The sequence below is a fragment of the Salvia hispanica genome, chromosome 3 (assembly GCF_023119035.1).
Source record: "Salvia hispanica cultivar TCC Black 2014 chromosome 3, UniMelb_Shisp_WGS_1.0, whole genome shotgun sequence".
NCBI lineage: Eukaryota > Viridiplantae > Streptophyta > Magnoliopsida > Lamiales > Lamiaceae > Salvia > Salvia hispanica.
The window spans coordinates 25,519,994-25,537,181 of record NC_062967.1 but is presented as its reverse complement, the minus strand read 5'-3'; the positions used below and the strand labels follow the sequence as shown (position 1 = coordinate 25,537,181).

The 17,188-nt window shown below is 35.2% G+C and overlaps 3 protein-coding genes across 3 annotated transcripts; 1 reads left to right on the top strand and 2 right to left on the bottom strand.

The window, feature by feature from the left end:
* Positions 1–3,060: 3,060 nt before the first annotated feature.
* On the bottom strand, positions 3,061–3,625 carry LOC125217083 (SKP1-like protein 11). Its single transcript, XM_048118908.1, has 2 exons — positions 3,338–3,625; positions 3,061–3,268 (listed from the first exon to the last, which is right to left on the bottom strand). The coding sequence occupies exons 1-2, from the start codon at positions 3,623–3,625 to the stop codon at positions 3,095–3,097; spliced, it is 462 nt and encodes a 153-aa protein (XP_047974865.1). The 3' UTR covers positions 3,061–3,094.
* An 864-nt stretch (positions 3,626–4,489) lies between these two features.
* LOC125211317 (tetraspanin-8-like) lies at positions 4,490–6,071 on the bottom strand. The gene is made up of 2 exons (XM_048111051.1): positions 5,552–6,071; positions 4,490–4,854 (listed from the first exon to the last, which is right to left on the bottom strand). Exons 1-2 carry the CDS (start codon positions 6,032–6,034, stop codon positions 4,537–4,539), a joined length of 801 nt encoding a protein of 266 aa, XP_047967008.1. The 5' UTR covers positions 6,035–6,071; the 3' UTR covers positions 4,490–4,536.
* A 3,807-nt stretch (positions 6,072–9,878) lies between these two features.
* LOC125216673 (enolase 1, chloroplastic) lies at positions 9,879–13,488 on the top strand. Its single transcript, XM_048118430.1, has 7 exons — positions 9,879–10,441; positions 11,223–11,530; positions 12,067–12,221; positions 12,299–12,616; positions 12,812–12,958; positions 13,041–13,091; positions 13,184–13,488. The coding sequence occupies exons 1-7, from the start codon at positions 10,023–10,025 to the stop codon at positions 13,247–13,249; spliced, it is 1,464 nt and encodes a 487-aa protein (XP_047974387.1). The 5' UTR covers positions 9,879–10,022; the 3' UTR covers positions 13,250–13,488.
* The last annotated feature ends 3,700 nt before the right edge of the window (positions 13,489–17,188 follow it).

Below are 17,188 nucleotides of genomic sequence, written 5' to 3'. Positions count from 1 at the left end.
ATGCTATAATTAGTAGCTTTATTAATGGATGCAACAAACTTTACCATTTTCGGAACTAGTTGTTTTTTTGCACAATTTTGTTTGAATTTTTGGTTTGAGATTTATTTGTAATTAAATTAATGTAAGGGTTAAATCACCACTATAAATAGTGATATTAATATTTAATGATTATGTCAATTATGTCATATAATATTTTATCACCAAAACGTTATAATGATTATCTAACAGATAAATTATACGCTTTCGAAGTTTTTTTTCATTCATTCAAGAATTTTGGGATATATGTAGGGGTGGCGAAATGGGTTACCCGCCGGTACCCGCATCCGACAAGTCGGGTACCCGTACCCGATTTTAGTAAAATTTGTTGTCCCAATACCCGCCCTGCGACATACCGGGATTACCCGATACCCGTGACGGGTACCCATACTCGACCCGAAATCCTAATAAAAAATTTGAAAACCATAATATTAACCGTCAATGTTCCCTAATTTACTTTATTAATATCGATGGTAAACGTTGAATAGATTGAGAATAAAAGTAAGGGGACACTCTATAGCTAGTTCCGATGAGGTTTCAATTGTATGTTCGTTGGAATATAAAAATGTTTTAAAAGAACTTTTAGATTATATAAAGTACTCCCATTGTTCCGCCTTTATAGAGGCATTTCATTTTCTTCTCCCATTTTAGAAATATAATAATATAGATACTCTTTTCTATATTATTATCTCTCTTACTTTATTTTTTCTCCGTTCTAACTATTTATTTTTAATTTTTCAAAATAAGTGCGTATATGGCTATTATTATTTAACTATTTACTTTTTTTTTCTCCACTTTAACTATTTGAAACACCTTTATTTATATGGAACGGAGGGAGTATTAAAAGATGGAATATGACTAATACTAATAATAACTGGTATTACGGGACTAATGGGTATACCCGCACCGGTAGTGGGTATACCCGCTACCCGCAAAACTCTAAAATACACTACCCGATCCCGCTCCATTTTTCGTTATCGTCGCATAGCGAGTACCCAATACCCGGCTGGTAGCGGATCGAGATGAGAATTACCCATTACCCGCTATCTATTTTGCCACTCCTAGATATATGAAAGGTGGGATGTAGTATAATTATATTTGTCTATTTGGCCACCATTGAGAGTATTGCAGGCCAACTTTTCTTTTCTTTTTTCTTTTTTTTTTTTTAAGAAATCACAACTTCCAAACTTCGCAACTTAAACATCATCAAATTTCTTCTTTAATTTCAAATTTTTAGGAACTAAATTTTAAATTAAATGAACCTCTAGTGGCACTCGAGACTAACAAGTTTACATGAACAAATGTGAAAAACGCATTCCCTAGTCCTGACATTTTTATGCGGAGAAAAAAAATGAAAAATAAAAATAAAAATTCAACTGTATTCAAAATTCTTAAGTTTTAGGCTAGTTCACCGCTGGAATTTCTAAAACAAAAATTAAATGATAGTATAAAAAAGTTATGATAAATCTACGCTTGATTTACAGTTTGATTTAGAGATATAAAATGAAAAAATAATATTTTCTTTCATCTGCCCTATAGAGGAGTATACCATAAAAGATGTAATCCGTAATCTTTTCCTAAATTATTGCAAAAGGATATATATGTAATATATTAAATTATTTAATAAAATTTAACTTTTTATATAGAATTTATGTACATTTATCTATGCTCATATTTTGATTTATGTTTAAAAATAGTTATTGCAACAACAATTGGTAATAGAGGTAATAAGCGCTAATATAATAAACAGACTTATGACAATTTTTTAGTTTTTTCTATACGTATTAAAATTCGTAGATAAAATCATAACCTATGTTTGATAGTTTATAGTACTATATTGTAAATTTTCCACCATGCACTACAATAAAAAAAATATTAAGGACATTTTAATGCATTTAAAGACGCTATGTGTTTCTAAACATACCAACAACGTTTCAAAAAGTGTCCTTATTATTAATATTCTAATTAAAATTAGAGGACGCAAGTGTCCTAAAATAGCAAAGGATTAAATTAGTTTGTTCTTAATTTAGAAATGTTTTCTTTTGCTTTATTATTTTCTAAAATTTTCCAGCACAAATAATTTTTTCTATATTTTGTGTCCTTAAAAAATACTCCAAGTTTTTTGCAGTGATGGATTTTGGTCATGATTGAATATACTACTCCCATTTTACACTTTGGCTATTACAGAATTTTAAGAGAGTTTAGAATGCAGTTATAAAAGACAAGACTTGGAGGCTAAGAAAAATATATTTTATGTTTTATTTATTTCCTAGTTAGCAGAATTTATAGATCGAAAAATATAGTAGAGGGGAAAATATTAGGAGAAATTGCTTTTCCTTCCACGATATTAGGTTTTAATTTCCTATTTTGCTTATTTTCCTTTTGACTTTCTAGGGTTTTTAGACGCTTATAAATAGGGTTGTTTTTTTTTTTGTTTTTGAACGCAAGTTGTTGAACGCAGTTGATTTTTGATAATATATATCTCTGTTTCACAAAAACTAGGGTTTCTCTGATTTTCTTCTCCGTTCAGTCAGTTTCTCCTTCATTTTGCATCATTTGTTAAATAGAAAGAAAACATATATTTGACATATTAAATATTAATGTAAGAGATCTTAGTAAAAAAATAATGTAACATCTTTTATTTAATAAATTAAAGAAAGAAAGTGTAACATATATTATTTATTAATAATTGTTCTTTTTAATTAGCCCGTGATGGCGTGATTGATATATAGTCACGAGCATTGTTATCACTTGAGACAAATTCCATTAGGGTTAATTCAAATTATTACACTATATTTGGATTGACATCAACCTTGCATATATATTGCAATATGCTTAATGTTGATACTTATAAATTTTCAGACGATTGAAATAAAATCTGCACGCTAATATACATCAAATTCCCATGCCATTATTGAAAGTGAAAAATAAGTATGATTGATCAGATTGCTGAAACGTAGATAAATTGTTAAGCAACAAAAACTAATACTACTAGAATTAAGTACTAAAAATAATATCCAAAAACAAAAAAAAAGAAGTCAAAAATAGTCCCATGAATTCATTCAAACGCCCATTGATTCTCCCTTCTAACCTCAGCTTCTTGTTCTGGAGTATAGTCGTTTTTTATGTGGAATTTTGTGCGTATTTGATCCGGAGTCTTACCCTTCATCATATCCGCCACCTCTTGACACGTCAGATTCAGAAGACTTTCAATATCCATGTAATTTGCCGCCTAAATCAAAATCAATTCAAATTAAATTACTAATAATTAAAAAAAAACTACAAAGTATTACTAAATTACCTCAATCAGATCAAACAGCATCTTCTGTTGACGATCATCCTCGAGACTCTTCTTGTAATCGGAATCGAACTTGTTCAAATCCACATCAGCGGCGGCGGCGGCGTGGGCGTTGCAGTACTCGAGCACCTTCACGAGCGTCGCCGAATCCACGTTAGTCAGCCGGATTCCGCCCTCGGTGCACCCGTCTTCAATCATGTTCTCCACGGTTTTCGAAAGCTTCGCGGCGGCTTCGTTTACTTCGAAGTTCTGCCCTTCTTTGCTGATCAAAACAATCGTCTTCGAAGCCATTGAATTGTTTTGAAATTTTTATGGACAAATTTAATTAGAGAGAAGAGAGTTAGAGCTAATGAATAATTTTGTGAGGTATATCGCATTCACGAGTCATCTATTTATAGATTGAAGCAAATCCGTCTCAAAATTGGATTCGATTTTTACAAAACAAGCCTGAATTATAAAAGGAATATATATGACTCTATAATGGAAAATATAACATAGTTCCCTTATTAAATAAGGTAATTATCATATTTATGTTTTTTTGCCATAATTATATTTTATATTGTGAGTTACCCTAATTAAGGAAAATTAAATCAAATTAAATATCTTAATCTAAATGCGTGTTAATTTGAGATAAACTTGAATCATGCATCAAAGTTATAAATGGATTTCAAAAAATTTCATATGTATATATGGAGCATCATTTTTATCATGTTAATTGAACACTTATTTTTTAAAAAATTATTAATTTATTACTATTATAGTAGTATTAATAAACACACTATATAACTGAATTATTATATTTTTCATCATAAAAGAATTTGATAACTTAATATAGTGCTATGTGTGTTTTCATATATATTTTTGTTAATTCATTTTTCTTATATATGACGGTTTAGTTCAAATTTTCACATACTCCACAAACACACATACGACAGTTTTTAAAATGAAATGTTGTGTAGTACGTAGTACTATAATATGTTCATTTTTCTTGTAGTGATTTTTTCAAAATTAGATCATTTCTTGTAGTGATTTTTTCAAGAGAGTGTACACACATAGATGAATAAAATAAAGCACGAGATTGAAACGAAACATCATCAAATTAACAACTAAACTAGATAGATTACAACGCCAAACAAACATAGTATGTAGGGAAAAAAAGCATGTAAAAAAGTAGAACACTAATAAGTTGTGAAGCATAAGCACTAGGCATGTGGATGTGGGGATTTAATATGGTAATGGAAGCGGTTGTTTCTGAGAGCGCAGCAGCCGATGGAGTAGACGACGGTGACGACGACGATGATGCCCATGTTTATCAATGCCACCATCTTCCACTCTCTGCGTATGTTCCTCAGCACTGCCTTTTTGCAGGCGTCGCAGCCGTAGCACATCTCCTCCGCCTTGTTGCTCCACGCCTTGCAGTCCGGCTCCCCTGCTGCGGGCCCATGCTTCTTCGGCATCACCCAGTAGCTCGAGTTCCGCCTCTCCATCCCGCAGTAGCCTGGCGGCTTGCAGCAACCCGACTGCAAATTTGGGGGGGGAAAATATATTTTGCCCTAATTCGTTAGAAACGAACATGGATAATTACACAACTCATACAGAATGTTTCTTTTATACAAAATGTTAAAATTTATATAAAAATTACACAAAAGATTTCATCTATTTTTCATTTTAAATACATGGAATACAAAACATGAAATATTGATAAATTTTTTTTTTCCAAACATGAAATATTGATATATATGATGTTTGAAATTTTCATTATACAAAAAATTTCACCTTTTAATACAAAATGTTTGAAGTCTATATAAATCATACAAATATTTTTATCTATTTTTCAATTTAACTACATGGAGTATAAAACATGAAATAATGATGAAATTTTGTGTACAACATGAAATATTGATTTACATATGATGTTTGAAGTTTGCATTATATAAAAAATTTCATCTACATTTCAGTTTAACTACATGGAGTATAAAACATGAAATATTTTGTACTAATATAAAATAATGATATATACATACGAACATTATAAATACACAATTTGGTAAAAAACAAATATTTGCCCTAATTTCTAATGATGACACCTTTAGTAAATATAAATAAAAAATTCTATTAAGATGGAACTTTTGGTAGTACTATAATTTATGTAAATTTCAAATTCTATAAACAAATGGGAAACATTTTGTATGAATGGTGTAATTACAGAAAACATACCACGATAGGGTTATAGATGTCGGCGGTCTTCACATTCGGCGCGAGCTTGCACACGCCCGCATCGATCATGCAGCTCTTGATCTCGTCCCAGTTCCTGGCGTTGACGACGTACCTCTGCAGCCACTTGGAGTAGTTCCCGAGGCGGTGTTCGCCGACGCCCTGGCCGGAGACGGCGCGGCCGACGCCGCGGTTGGTGACCATGACGGTGAAGACGGTGAAGACGACGAGGCTGACGATGAGGCCGAGCAGCATGAAGAGGTAGGCCCACATGACGGGCGAGGAGCCCGTGATGGCGCCGACGAGCCCCGTTGCGGCCACCACGAGTAAAGCGACGCCGACGACGAGGAGAGGAGTCTTGAGGATTCGCTGGCATTGGGAGCCGTCTCTGACGTGGAACCAAAGGGAGAAGCCCATGGCGCTCAGAGCCACCGCCATGGTTGCCACGTTGAGGGCTATGATCATCCCGTTGCTTGCGCGCACCATTTTTTTATTTTTCTTTTTTGGATTGGGAGAAGGGAGATTTTGGTTTTGGGTTGTGGATTTTGATTTGGGAACTGATTGCAGGAAAATAGGGTTTAAAACGGTTGGATTTTTGAAATGGATTAGCCGGTTGACAAATAACTGCTGAGTTAGGGGGACAACGTGGGAGTTTAACTGCTTTCATCAATCGTGTATCCCTAATTATATTATTAATTTTTATTTTTTTGAATATAATGTCGTTAATTTTTTATGACAAGTTGAACTAGTAATCACTCATGATTTAAAAGGGCTGATTTAGTTTATTGAGTTGACACGTGTGATTAAAAAATTATAAGTGGTATTACTGTATTACATATGAATATACGATGATATGAATACCGATTAATTACTATCAACTTTTTAAATCACTTTTCTTAAATTCCGTATTACATCTAATTAGGACTATTTTTATGATAAAAGAGACATATATCACTTGTGTTGTGTGTACGTGGTATTAAAAATAAAACGCGCTATTGTACTTGCACATAAACTTAGCCAACAATGCACATGTATTACCCAAATAAAGATCACTATACTATATACGAGATTTTATTTGTATTACCGAAATGATACTAATAAAGATCACTATATACGAGATTTTACTTGTATTACCGAAATGATATGATAAAATATAGAATGCGGAAAATAAAATATTCGAAAATTGTAAAGACTACATCGTTTCGTAGTAGTATTGTGTTTGGGTAATTTTCTATTAATATATTGTTTTATAGGCTCTAATTTTGGGTATCTATATAAAAATATATTCTAATTGTAGCAAGTATTCTCTTAATTTGATTTTCCATAATCATTCCTTGATTCTTGCTTTTGTTCAAAATCTTCTTTCCAACATTCTCCGTCAAGTTAAATATCAGACATCCCGACACTCAACTTGCAATAATTTTTAATTTTAAAAATAATTTACAATTTAAGGAGTAATATTTAAGAGTTCTTCAATTTTCACTGATAGTTTAGACTCATACCAAGGAGCTAATAAGATAATTTTGACTTTTATCTAGTAACCAAGCTAAATAGTTTTTGTTCATTAATTAGAAGCCATTTCAGTTTTTCATCGACAATTTTTGCTCGTGTCAATGAGCCAATTCAAAATTTCAATATTTTTTATGCTAAAAGTTTGTTTGGATACGTGTGGGCAAGGGTTAATTAAACTGGATCAATTTATGTATTGCCATAATCAATTAACTAACAACTAGTTATATATCATTAGCTACTCTAATACTACCATAATAGATAATATAATACAGTACTTAAAAAATAAAAAACTCGAAGAATCATACTACGGGTGTCGAAACGGGTACCCGCACCCGATTTCAGCCATAATGGCAGTCCCGATACCCGTCCCGCACTGTGTTGGGTATAACCCGATACCCGACTGGGGTATCCCGCACCCGACGTTGCAGGTACCCGACCCGACTATGGTTTTTTTTAATTTTTTTTTTTGTTGCAAGAAGGCAGCAGCCGGCGGCTGGAAAAATGTGAAATTAAGAATCAAGAATCACAACTTCACAATGAATCAAGAATACATACACAACTTTTACTTCGTAAACACAGAATTCCTTCCCAACAATTTTGAAATCAATAAAGAAATTAAAATAATATTCAAGAATCAATTTAAGATATATGTATATGTGTAATAGAGCAGCAGGTAACAGGAAAAAGAAATAGGCTAGCGGGTGGTGGCGGTGGAATGAGAATCAAGAAAGACGGGAGAGAATAAGATTAAAAAATGTTAAAAAAACTTAACCTTAATTAATAGAGGAAAAAATAAATTATAAAATGCTAATATATCTTATATAAAAATAAACAATCAGGTAATTTTCGAGGCTAACGGGTTACCCACTCGGGTATCGGGTATACCCGATACCCACAAAACCCAAAATATGAATACCCGATCCCATCCCGTTACCCGTTTCGGTCGGGTAACGGATACCCGATACCCAACAGGTATCGAGTCGGGTTGGAAATTACCGGATATCCGCTACCCGTTTCGATAACCCTAGACTACATCATATTAGTAATTTTCTATCGGTTGTCATACACGTCCTTTTATAGGCCAGTAAGTAAATACATAGTAGAAAATAAATTCTAATTCTTGTAAATATCCTTTAATTTGATTTTCCATCATTCCTTGATTCTTGTCTTTGATTAAAATCTTCTTTTAACATAATTACAAGGACTTATTTTCTTGCATTGCTATTAAACACAATTTTTCAAAAGCTCAATAAAGATAGATAGCTAGAGTCTAACTTCGGATAAGGGGTGGGTGCGTGGAGCAACACCCTCTACGTCTCTCAACCAAGCAACACGATGTAGGGAGACAGGGATTATTGTAACGCGTCCCCTAATTCCCCATCTCATCCCTTCCGGGACCGAACCACACACGTCAATGCCCTATTGCCCTTAATTTTTTTTAATCAAAAGCACCCATAGTGGGCGGGGGGTTAGGCCGACCCCCAACCGGTGAATAAAATCAAAATATAACGTTCCAAAACATGATCCTAGCCCAAAAGTGACTAGTATCCAAAACCAGAACATGAGAAAACAAACTGAAGATCCCACAATTTGGGAAACTCCAAGCTATCAAAACTAAACTAGGAACCATATGAACAAAAGGAAGAGCAAAAATAAAGATAACGATCATATAGTCATAGTCAATCCACATTTCTGGACGGAAGCGGAAGTTAGGATATCCCAGCTATTGCCCTTAAAATTTGAATGCTTTTTGTGTGTAATTATGATACGAACATTATTTAGTTAGTTAAATTAGGAATTTGCGTATCTTTTCCATATCTTTGTTTTCTAGTTCACTAAGTTAGTTATTAGCATTATAAATATGAGTTATTGTAAACATTTGAGAAATCAAAAATATCAATATTATTTTATCGTTCATTCTCTTCTCCAAAGTGAGAAAACTTTCATGCTCGACGGGCGAGTCGAGCACTCGTCCGCGACAGACATTTATCGATCGCTGGTCTACAGACGCCGATCAACCCGATAGGAGGTTTATCCTATCAAATTGGTGCTCAATATTATCGTTCATTCTCTTCTCCAATGTGAGAAAACTGTGTTGCTCGACGGACGAGTCAGGCACTCGCCCGCGACAGATATTTATCGATCGCCGATCAACCTAATAGGAGCTTTATCTTATCAGATTGGTGCTTTCATCGCGATCTCACCCTCCAAAACACCGATCAAATCACAGCTACGTCACTGCCCGACGAGAATCCACCGCGAACAATAACTAGCCACACCAATCGAACCATAGCTACGTCGCTGCCCGACGGGAATCCACCCGTGCACAACAACTAGTTATGCCTTCCCACCATCTCGAACCATAAATAAGAGTTATTATGAGTTATTGTAATCCTGGTTCTTTGCCCTCGTTGGTCACGGCTGGTCCTTCGTCAGGCTACTATTCCGAGTTCTCGTTGGTCACGGTGGATTCTTTGCCCGGCCACCACTCCGTGAGTCACCACTCCGAGTCAGCCCCAAACGTACTCGTTGGTCACGGCGAGTTCGTTGCCCCGCCACCACTCCGAGCCATTTAGGCTCTCAATTAAAGAGCTGACCAAACAGGAGAACTCATCCCAAAAGACTAGTATATTAAGAGAAAGAACTTATTTAATTTATATACTCCACATCAATTGTTATCATAACGATCCGGGAATTGAGTCAACAAATTAGCATTTTGCAAGTAATATAACGTCAAAAGGTAGGTAAATGGCGGCCCATGTATTACCCAACTTGTTAACAAATCAAACCCACCTACCCTCTCTCTCTCCTACTACATTCCAACAACCATCGATAGCCAACTTTGCTCACTCTCTACCTCATCGCCACCTTTGACGGACTTTCCCATAAAAACCCCCAAAACCCTCCGCCCCCTTTATATTCCCAATCCCCAATCCCAATTCCAATTCCTCTCTACTCAACAATGGCATTCACTCCTACTAACCTCTCCAAGCCCATCTTCTCCACCAAGCCCACACCCCAAACCCCCCTCTTCTCACTCCCCTCCTCGCACAAGGTCAAATCCCGCCCCTTCTCCGTCCGCAGCTCCGTCGCCGCCGCCCCTTCACCTCCCGTCGCCGCCAAGGCCTCCAGCAAGGTCAAGCATGTCAAGGCGCGCCAGATCGTCGACAGCAGGGGCAATCCCACCGTCGAGGTCGATCTGATCACCGATGACGACGCGCTCTACCGCTCCGCCGTCCCCAGCGGCGCCTCCACCGGGATCTACGAGGCCCTCGAGCTCAGAGACGGCGACAAGGCCGTCTATGGGGGGAAAGGAGTCCTCAATGCTGTGACGAATATTAATGACTTTTTGGGGCCTAAGCTCGTCGGCATTGATGTTAGGTATATCATGAAAAGAAATTGCCTCTTTTCGATTCAGTTTTTGCTGTAGTTCATAACTATTCTTCTAATTTGTGTTTTGACTACACGAGTTTTTGTTTGATGTGATGATTTCAAACAAAAATTTCAACTTTTTTTAATTGACAGCGACATTTCTAGTTTTAATCGATGATTTCACATGTCCAAGAATTACTTTTTGTCTGTTTATAATTAACTGATGAGTAATTCCATATGCACTTACAGAGCTGAATAGTAGCAGGCTTGAGCTCGATCAAGCTTGGTTCAAACTTTTATGATTTCGTCAACGACTCTATCAGTCACAGAGCTTGAGCTTGCAAAGTACATATACAATTAGATGTAAATGGATTACTTGATAAACAAATGAGCTCGAGCTCAATCTTGAACAGGGTCATAAAATTGAGCATCCAATCGAGCCGCGATGTTTACTTCTAATCGAGATTCTAGAAGCTTGACTCATTTGCAACCCTATTCATCTTGTCAATGTAAATGAGGGATTAGTCTAGTGGTGGGTGAAGGTGGTACAACCTGGTCATTTGATATCAATACTCATGATTTTGAATAAACCAAGGATAGTTGCTAGTGGCATTTTTAGATTTGTCAGAGATTAGGATGAGATCCAAAGAAGTTAAATATATATGATCTTTTGTGTGTATTGCTGCAAAGAAGTTATCAATAATTTTCAGTACTCCACTGAAATATTCACTCTTGATTTCTGGTTGTGAATTGCTATCTTATAACCCTTTACATATTTTTCTCATTAAAGGAATCAGAGTGATGTTGACGGGGTTATGCTGGAGATTGATGGGACTCCAAACAAATCAAAACTTGGGGCTAATGCTATTTTAGGAGTTTCTCTTAGTGTATGTCGTGCTGGAGCTGGAGCAAAGGGCGTGCCATTGTACAATCACATACAAGAGATCTCAAACACGAAAGAACTTGTTATGCCAGTTCCAGCGTTCAATGTCATCAATGGAGGCAGCCATGCTGGCAACAACCTGGCCATGCAAGAATTCATGATATTGCCAGTAGGAGCAAGCTCATTTTCTGAGGCTTTTCGGATGGGCAGTGAAGGTTAGTAAAGTTTCTTCTCTTGGACAACAATCTCTCTAATTACTGTCAGTCATCAGAGTACTCATATTGAAAGATATACACGTTTTTATGAATAAAGGAATTGGATATTTGTTTCGAATATTTTAATGACCTCCATACTACCAAAACACAACAAAGGTGGGGAAAGGGAAGGGAAAAAAATGCTTGTTTGACACGTTTCTTCACGGTAAATGATCCAGGAGTCAGGACTTAGAGTAGGCTTATAATAAATGTCCAAGGTGAAAGGCAAAGCTCCATGGAGTCATGTGAGGAAATTATTTTAAATCTTGGACTGTTTTCATTCCAGACTCATCCTTAGGATTAGTTGGTTACCTATTAGATTACTAGACATCATTGGGTAGTTTACCTAACCACGTGCCTCTGATTTCTTAATTTCTACTATGAATTTGTTAAAAAGCATGCTAAAAACTAAGAACATGATGCTTCACTTTGTCTGACTTTTGTGCCTATCATGACATTTGGATGAGAAGATGACGTACTTGCTTTGGTTTGAGCAGTTTATCATATTCTGAAGGGCATTATCAAGACTAAATATGGACAAGATGCATGCAATGTCGGAGATGAAGGTGGATTTGCTCCAAATGTTCAGGACAACCGAGAGGGATTGGTACTGCTCATGGATGCAATTGAAAAGGCGGGGTATACAGGAAAGGTATAATCATTGCTTCTCCTGTTCTTCATGCTGGGGTTGTGTTGTTTCTCAACATTTTGTTGGAATTCTTTGTCCAGATCAAAATAGGGATGGATGTTGCTGCTTCAGAGTTCTTGACTAAAGAGGGGAAGTACGATCTCAATTTCAAAAAGCAACCCAATGATGGCGCTCATGTGCTGACAGCACAAAAACTTGGTCAATTATACCAAGAGTTTGTGAGGGATTTCCCAATTGTATCAATTGAAGATCCATTTGACCAAGATGATTGGAGTTCGTGGTCATCCTTGCAATCTGCAGTTGATATTCAACTTGTGGGTGATGATTTGTTAGTTACAAATCCAAAAAGGATAGCAGAAGCTATACAGAAGAAGGCCTGCAATGCTTTACTTTTGAAGGTATGTGCTTTGACCCATTAAATTTTTGCATCAGTGATCAGTCTCATGGCGTCCTTCCTTGGTTCCGATACATAGTTATTCTATTGAGGCAACAATCGTTTGGTATATGGGTGATCGTATAGTCAATCCGTGAGATTTAGTCATGTAGCTAAAGCACATCTTTAAACACTAAAAGATGCGCTGCAAATATCGCAGGTGAACCAAATTGGTACTGTTACTGAATCAATTCAAGCAGCACTCGACTCGAAGGCTGCTGGATGGGGGGTGATGGTTAGTCACCGTAGTGGTGAGACTGAAGACAACTTCATCGCTGATTTATCCGTGGGCTTGGCTAGCGGACAGGTGTTTAGCAGCTCTATATCTCATATTTACCGATCTCTTTTTACAAGCACTCACCTAACAAAATTATCTTCTCACTGCACAGATAAAGACTGGAGCTCCCTGCAGAAGCGAGCGCTTGGCCAAATATAATCAGGTAAAAGACGACGACAACACTCCTTTATGCATTCTCTCTATGACGAGCAAACTTGTTTTGAATGATTGTATTTGTTCTGAACTTGATTGCAGCTTCTTCGCATTGAGGAGGAGCTTGGCAATGTTCGCTATGCTGGTGAAGGTTTCAGATCCCCGTGAGCTCTGATCGAATCGATTGGGATGAATCCAAAGTCTTTCTCTTTGTTGTATATTGAATATGATGAGTAGAAGGAAATTTACTGAAAATAAAAGAGCTAGACTGGTAGAGAGAGCTTCTTGTGTTTGTGATATCTGTGACGAGGCTGATTGAGTTGTGCATTTCTTGAGAGAAACCTTGAGGAGAATGTAACTTAGAACAATAAGATTCTCTGTTTTTCTATTTAAAACTTATTTTGACACACCTCTGTTTTCAGTTGATTCCATATTTTTCTCTTGTAAAAGGAATGAAGTATTGATTTTGCAAAATTAAGCCCACATAATAAGATACAAATTGATTCCAGGATTATAAAATGATATCTAAAAAATATAATTCACCATAGATTTTATGATAGTATTTATATTTGAATTAAAATTTTATAATTCAGACATGTTAGTTCAATATTAAATTTAAAATTTTAATCTTACAATTCACTGGGATACAGTCTACAATCATAATCTAAACTATAAATTTGGACTAAACCTATAGTATTCATACAATCCATCAATTTTATAGGTGTGGCTTAAAACACCCACAATGCATAATATTTATCTTTAAGTGAGACCTATGGTTCATAATCAATCATTTATCTTTTTAATTCATCATTTATTTTGTAAATATTTATTTTGATTTTAAAACTCACAATAAATGACTTACAATTCAAAATTGACATAATTAAATTTCAAAAATTTCTCATCTATTGATGGTGCGTGCCCGATTAGCACATGAATAACGAATGTGCACCACTTCTAAGTGGCAAACACAATTTTTAAATTTTATCTCAAAGTATAATTTTGGATTTTTTAGAAATTTTGATAGGGCTTTTACACCATAACTAAAATTAAACATAGATAAATTCAAAAATTTATAAAAAAAAAAAAGTTAAAAAAAATAATTTTATTAAGGGCTTTAGCCCCACCTCTCATCCGCATGATTCCGCCCATGCCACTCCGTGGCTAGTCTAAGAAATAATCTTCGACGAGACGTCGTGCCACAATTTCACGCTCTCGGTGCACGGACATCCTCAGTAATAGTAACTCGGCTTTGGACCGAATTGATCACCCGTGATAAACGATTTGGTCCTACTTTCTACTGTCTTGTAGAAGATCATTAGTGTAAATCTTATTATATGAAGATTATTTCTCTTGAACACGAAAGAGAGAAAACTAAAAACAAACACAAGGAGTGTTTTCATGCAGAGGCAGCACATGACTCACAAATCTTCATTGCAATTTCAGAGTGCTGCTACAATTCCGTTTGATTGAGAGCTATTAGGTGTAAAACTCGTGATTACCAACTTGATTTGATTGATATATAAATCCAGTTTACCAAGTTGCTATAGTTGAACAAAACAAAACTTTGTTCTAAAATATTAAGGGATTAATTAGTTAATTCATATCCCTGCAAGGTTGCAGGGATTGATTGGAACTTCAATGGCTATGGTGGTAACTGCCAACTGGTAAGTCAGAATGAATCTTTCAAATATTGCCGCTTAATCTGAGGAATATATTGCGCGGAGTAGTAGACTATCATCTAAACAGTAAAATGTGGCAATTTCTATGCAGAATTTACTTAATACGGAGTTGGCTCTTTCATTTTGTTTTTGTGCTTTTCCAAATTTAGGATATATTTCCACACTGGAAATCATTTATGGTGTGATAATAGGTCTATATCAAACTTTTTTTATCAACTTGTTAACATATTTTGTACCTCATGTTAGCAAAAGGTTGACATTATCTAAATTCATTAGACTGAACGTATTAAAATAAAATACTAATGCAAACTTCAAACTTTTATGAATATATTAAATAATGATGAAACATTTTGTATGAATAATAAAATTATCTCGCAGCACGTGTCCCGCACCACCTAGCGCCATCTCCATCCCCACCTCTAGCAACGAGGCATACCACACTGCACACCGGTGCGGCACCCCATTCTCCTAAGTCCTACCCATTAGCATGCCCTAAGAGGCCACATCGATCTTTCAAGTTGATTTGCATTATCATAAAATATTTTATAAATCAAGCAGTGCAAGAAATGGTGGGTCTACACCATGTTCCATGCGAGTGCAAATTATGATGTGTTTCTGTTAAAAGTTTGCATAGATTCATCGTTGATAGAGAAAAACAGGAAAGAGAATATGACAGTTAACTTTGAGCAAAGAAAACATTTGCTGCTTTTGAAGCTTTAGATTTATGGAGAAGCTGGTTGCTGTTGGGTGATGCAATGTATCACGAGCGCCTTCGATTCTCACAATCTGGTCTCAAACATGAAGCAAAAATTATATAAGTAAACATGAACATAGTCTACTGTTAGCTACACATTCGAGTTAACCCGTGTTGAGATAAGCTTAAGTCAGTCAAGCAGGTAGTAAAGCTCATAATCCCATCATTGCTAGAGAATTGGGGGCAAAAAATGGTTATGTTGCACATAAACAAAGAGGTACAGGGCAGGAATTCCAACCCAAAACACTATCAAAGGAATGACAGACAAAAAATTCAACCTGTTGTAGTCCATTAGCGAAAGTTTGATAATTTCGAATTTTCTAGCTTTGGCATCAGTTTCGCTGGTAAGAACAGAAAGAGCTTCCATGGATCGGTCGTATTGGGGGTCTGACGTATCATCGATCCATGACAATAAAACTACACCAGGCCTCGTGAAACCGCACATGTTACCGATGTGCCCATTAGTGTCATTATCACCCTGCAACAATGTTTGTATATAGATATCGAGCTGGAGTTAGGATAAGCCTGAGTCAATGAAGATAAGTGGTTAAGCTCAACTATCAACCGCCAATTTCATCTCAGTTTGCCTTATTCCATATATTTAACATGGACTGAGACGAATAGGACAGATTCATATGTTTCAAATCTATGGAGGCACACAAGCATTACTTATCCACAATGGAGAAATGTCATTTAGTTTAAGTTCGTACACCAAATTTTACGCATTCGATTACTAAATGTGATTAAAAATTTAGTGCATGGAAAAAAATTATTCTTTTAATCTCATTAAATGTACTGTAATGTTACTTGACTAAATATGTATATGAAAACTGACGGCGTTTAAATGTACAAATTCATTAATAGATTTAGTTCTAATTAAATTAAATTTTTAATTTAAAATGGCATTATTGTAAATATTGTCAAAACTCCCCTTTTATATATGTATAGATTTGAACATATACAAAATCAGAAAACGAGATAAATTCCTATTCAGTCTATAGGGTGGGTACATTACATATTTTTTTTTTATCGCATAACAATTTAATTTGGAGTTATAATTAGGTGGTATTAATTATATAGATGTCTTTGGTGAAATTAGTTACTTTTTCGAATTATAAAAAATGAGGATTAACTAATTAATTAAAAAAAAGAGAAAGATCTGAAAATTTTGGACCCTATATCAGTCATACAGCACCTCAATTTAATATGTTTGGCCTGAATGCTGAAACACTCGCATGCTGACATGCATAGGTCAAAATTAAATATTATTAATAATTTATTTATACTGTGATATCTATAAAATTAAAATAAATAACTTATAATTCAGAAACATAACTAAAATTCAAAAATTATATAGTTGAATAAAATATTCATAAATTAAATGACAAGAAAATTTACAGTCGGTAGATGGAGCGTGCCCAAATTTGCACATGACTAATGAATGTGCACCACATCGTAGCTCGTCTAGGATGTAATTTTTTAATTTTTTTCAATTATCGATTTTATATATAAAATGACGTTGATGATGTTCAAATCATCATCGTTTCCTTAAAATAAGTAAAAATTAAATAAAAGAAAAAAATATATATACTTACTTATAATGAAACACGTCAATTTGAATATTATCGGAAGAGTAAAGACGATAGATGAGACAATTGAAAAAAAATTAAAAAC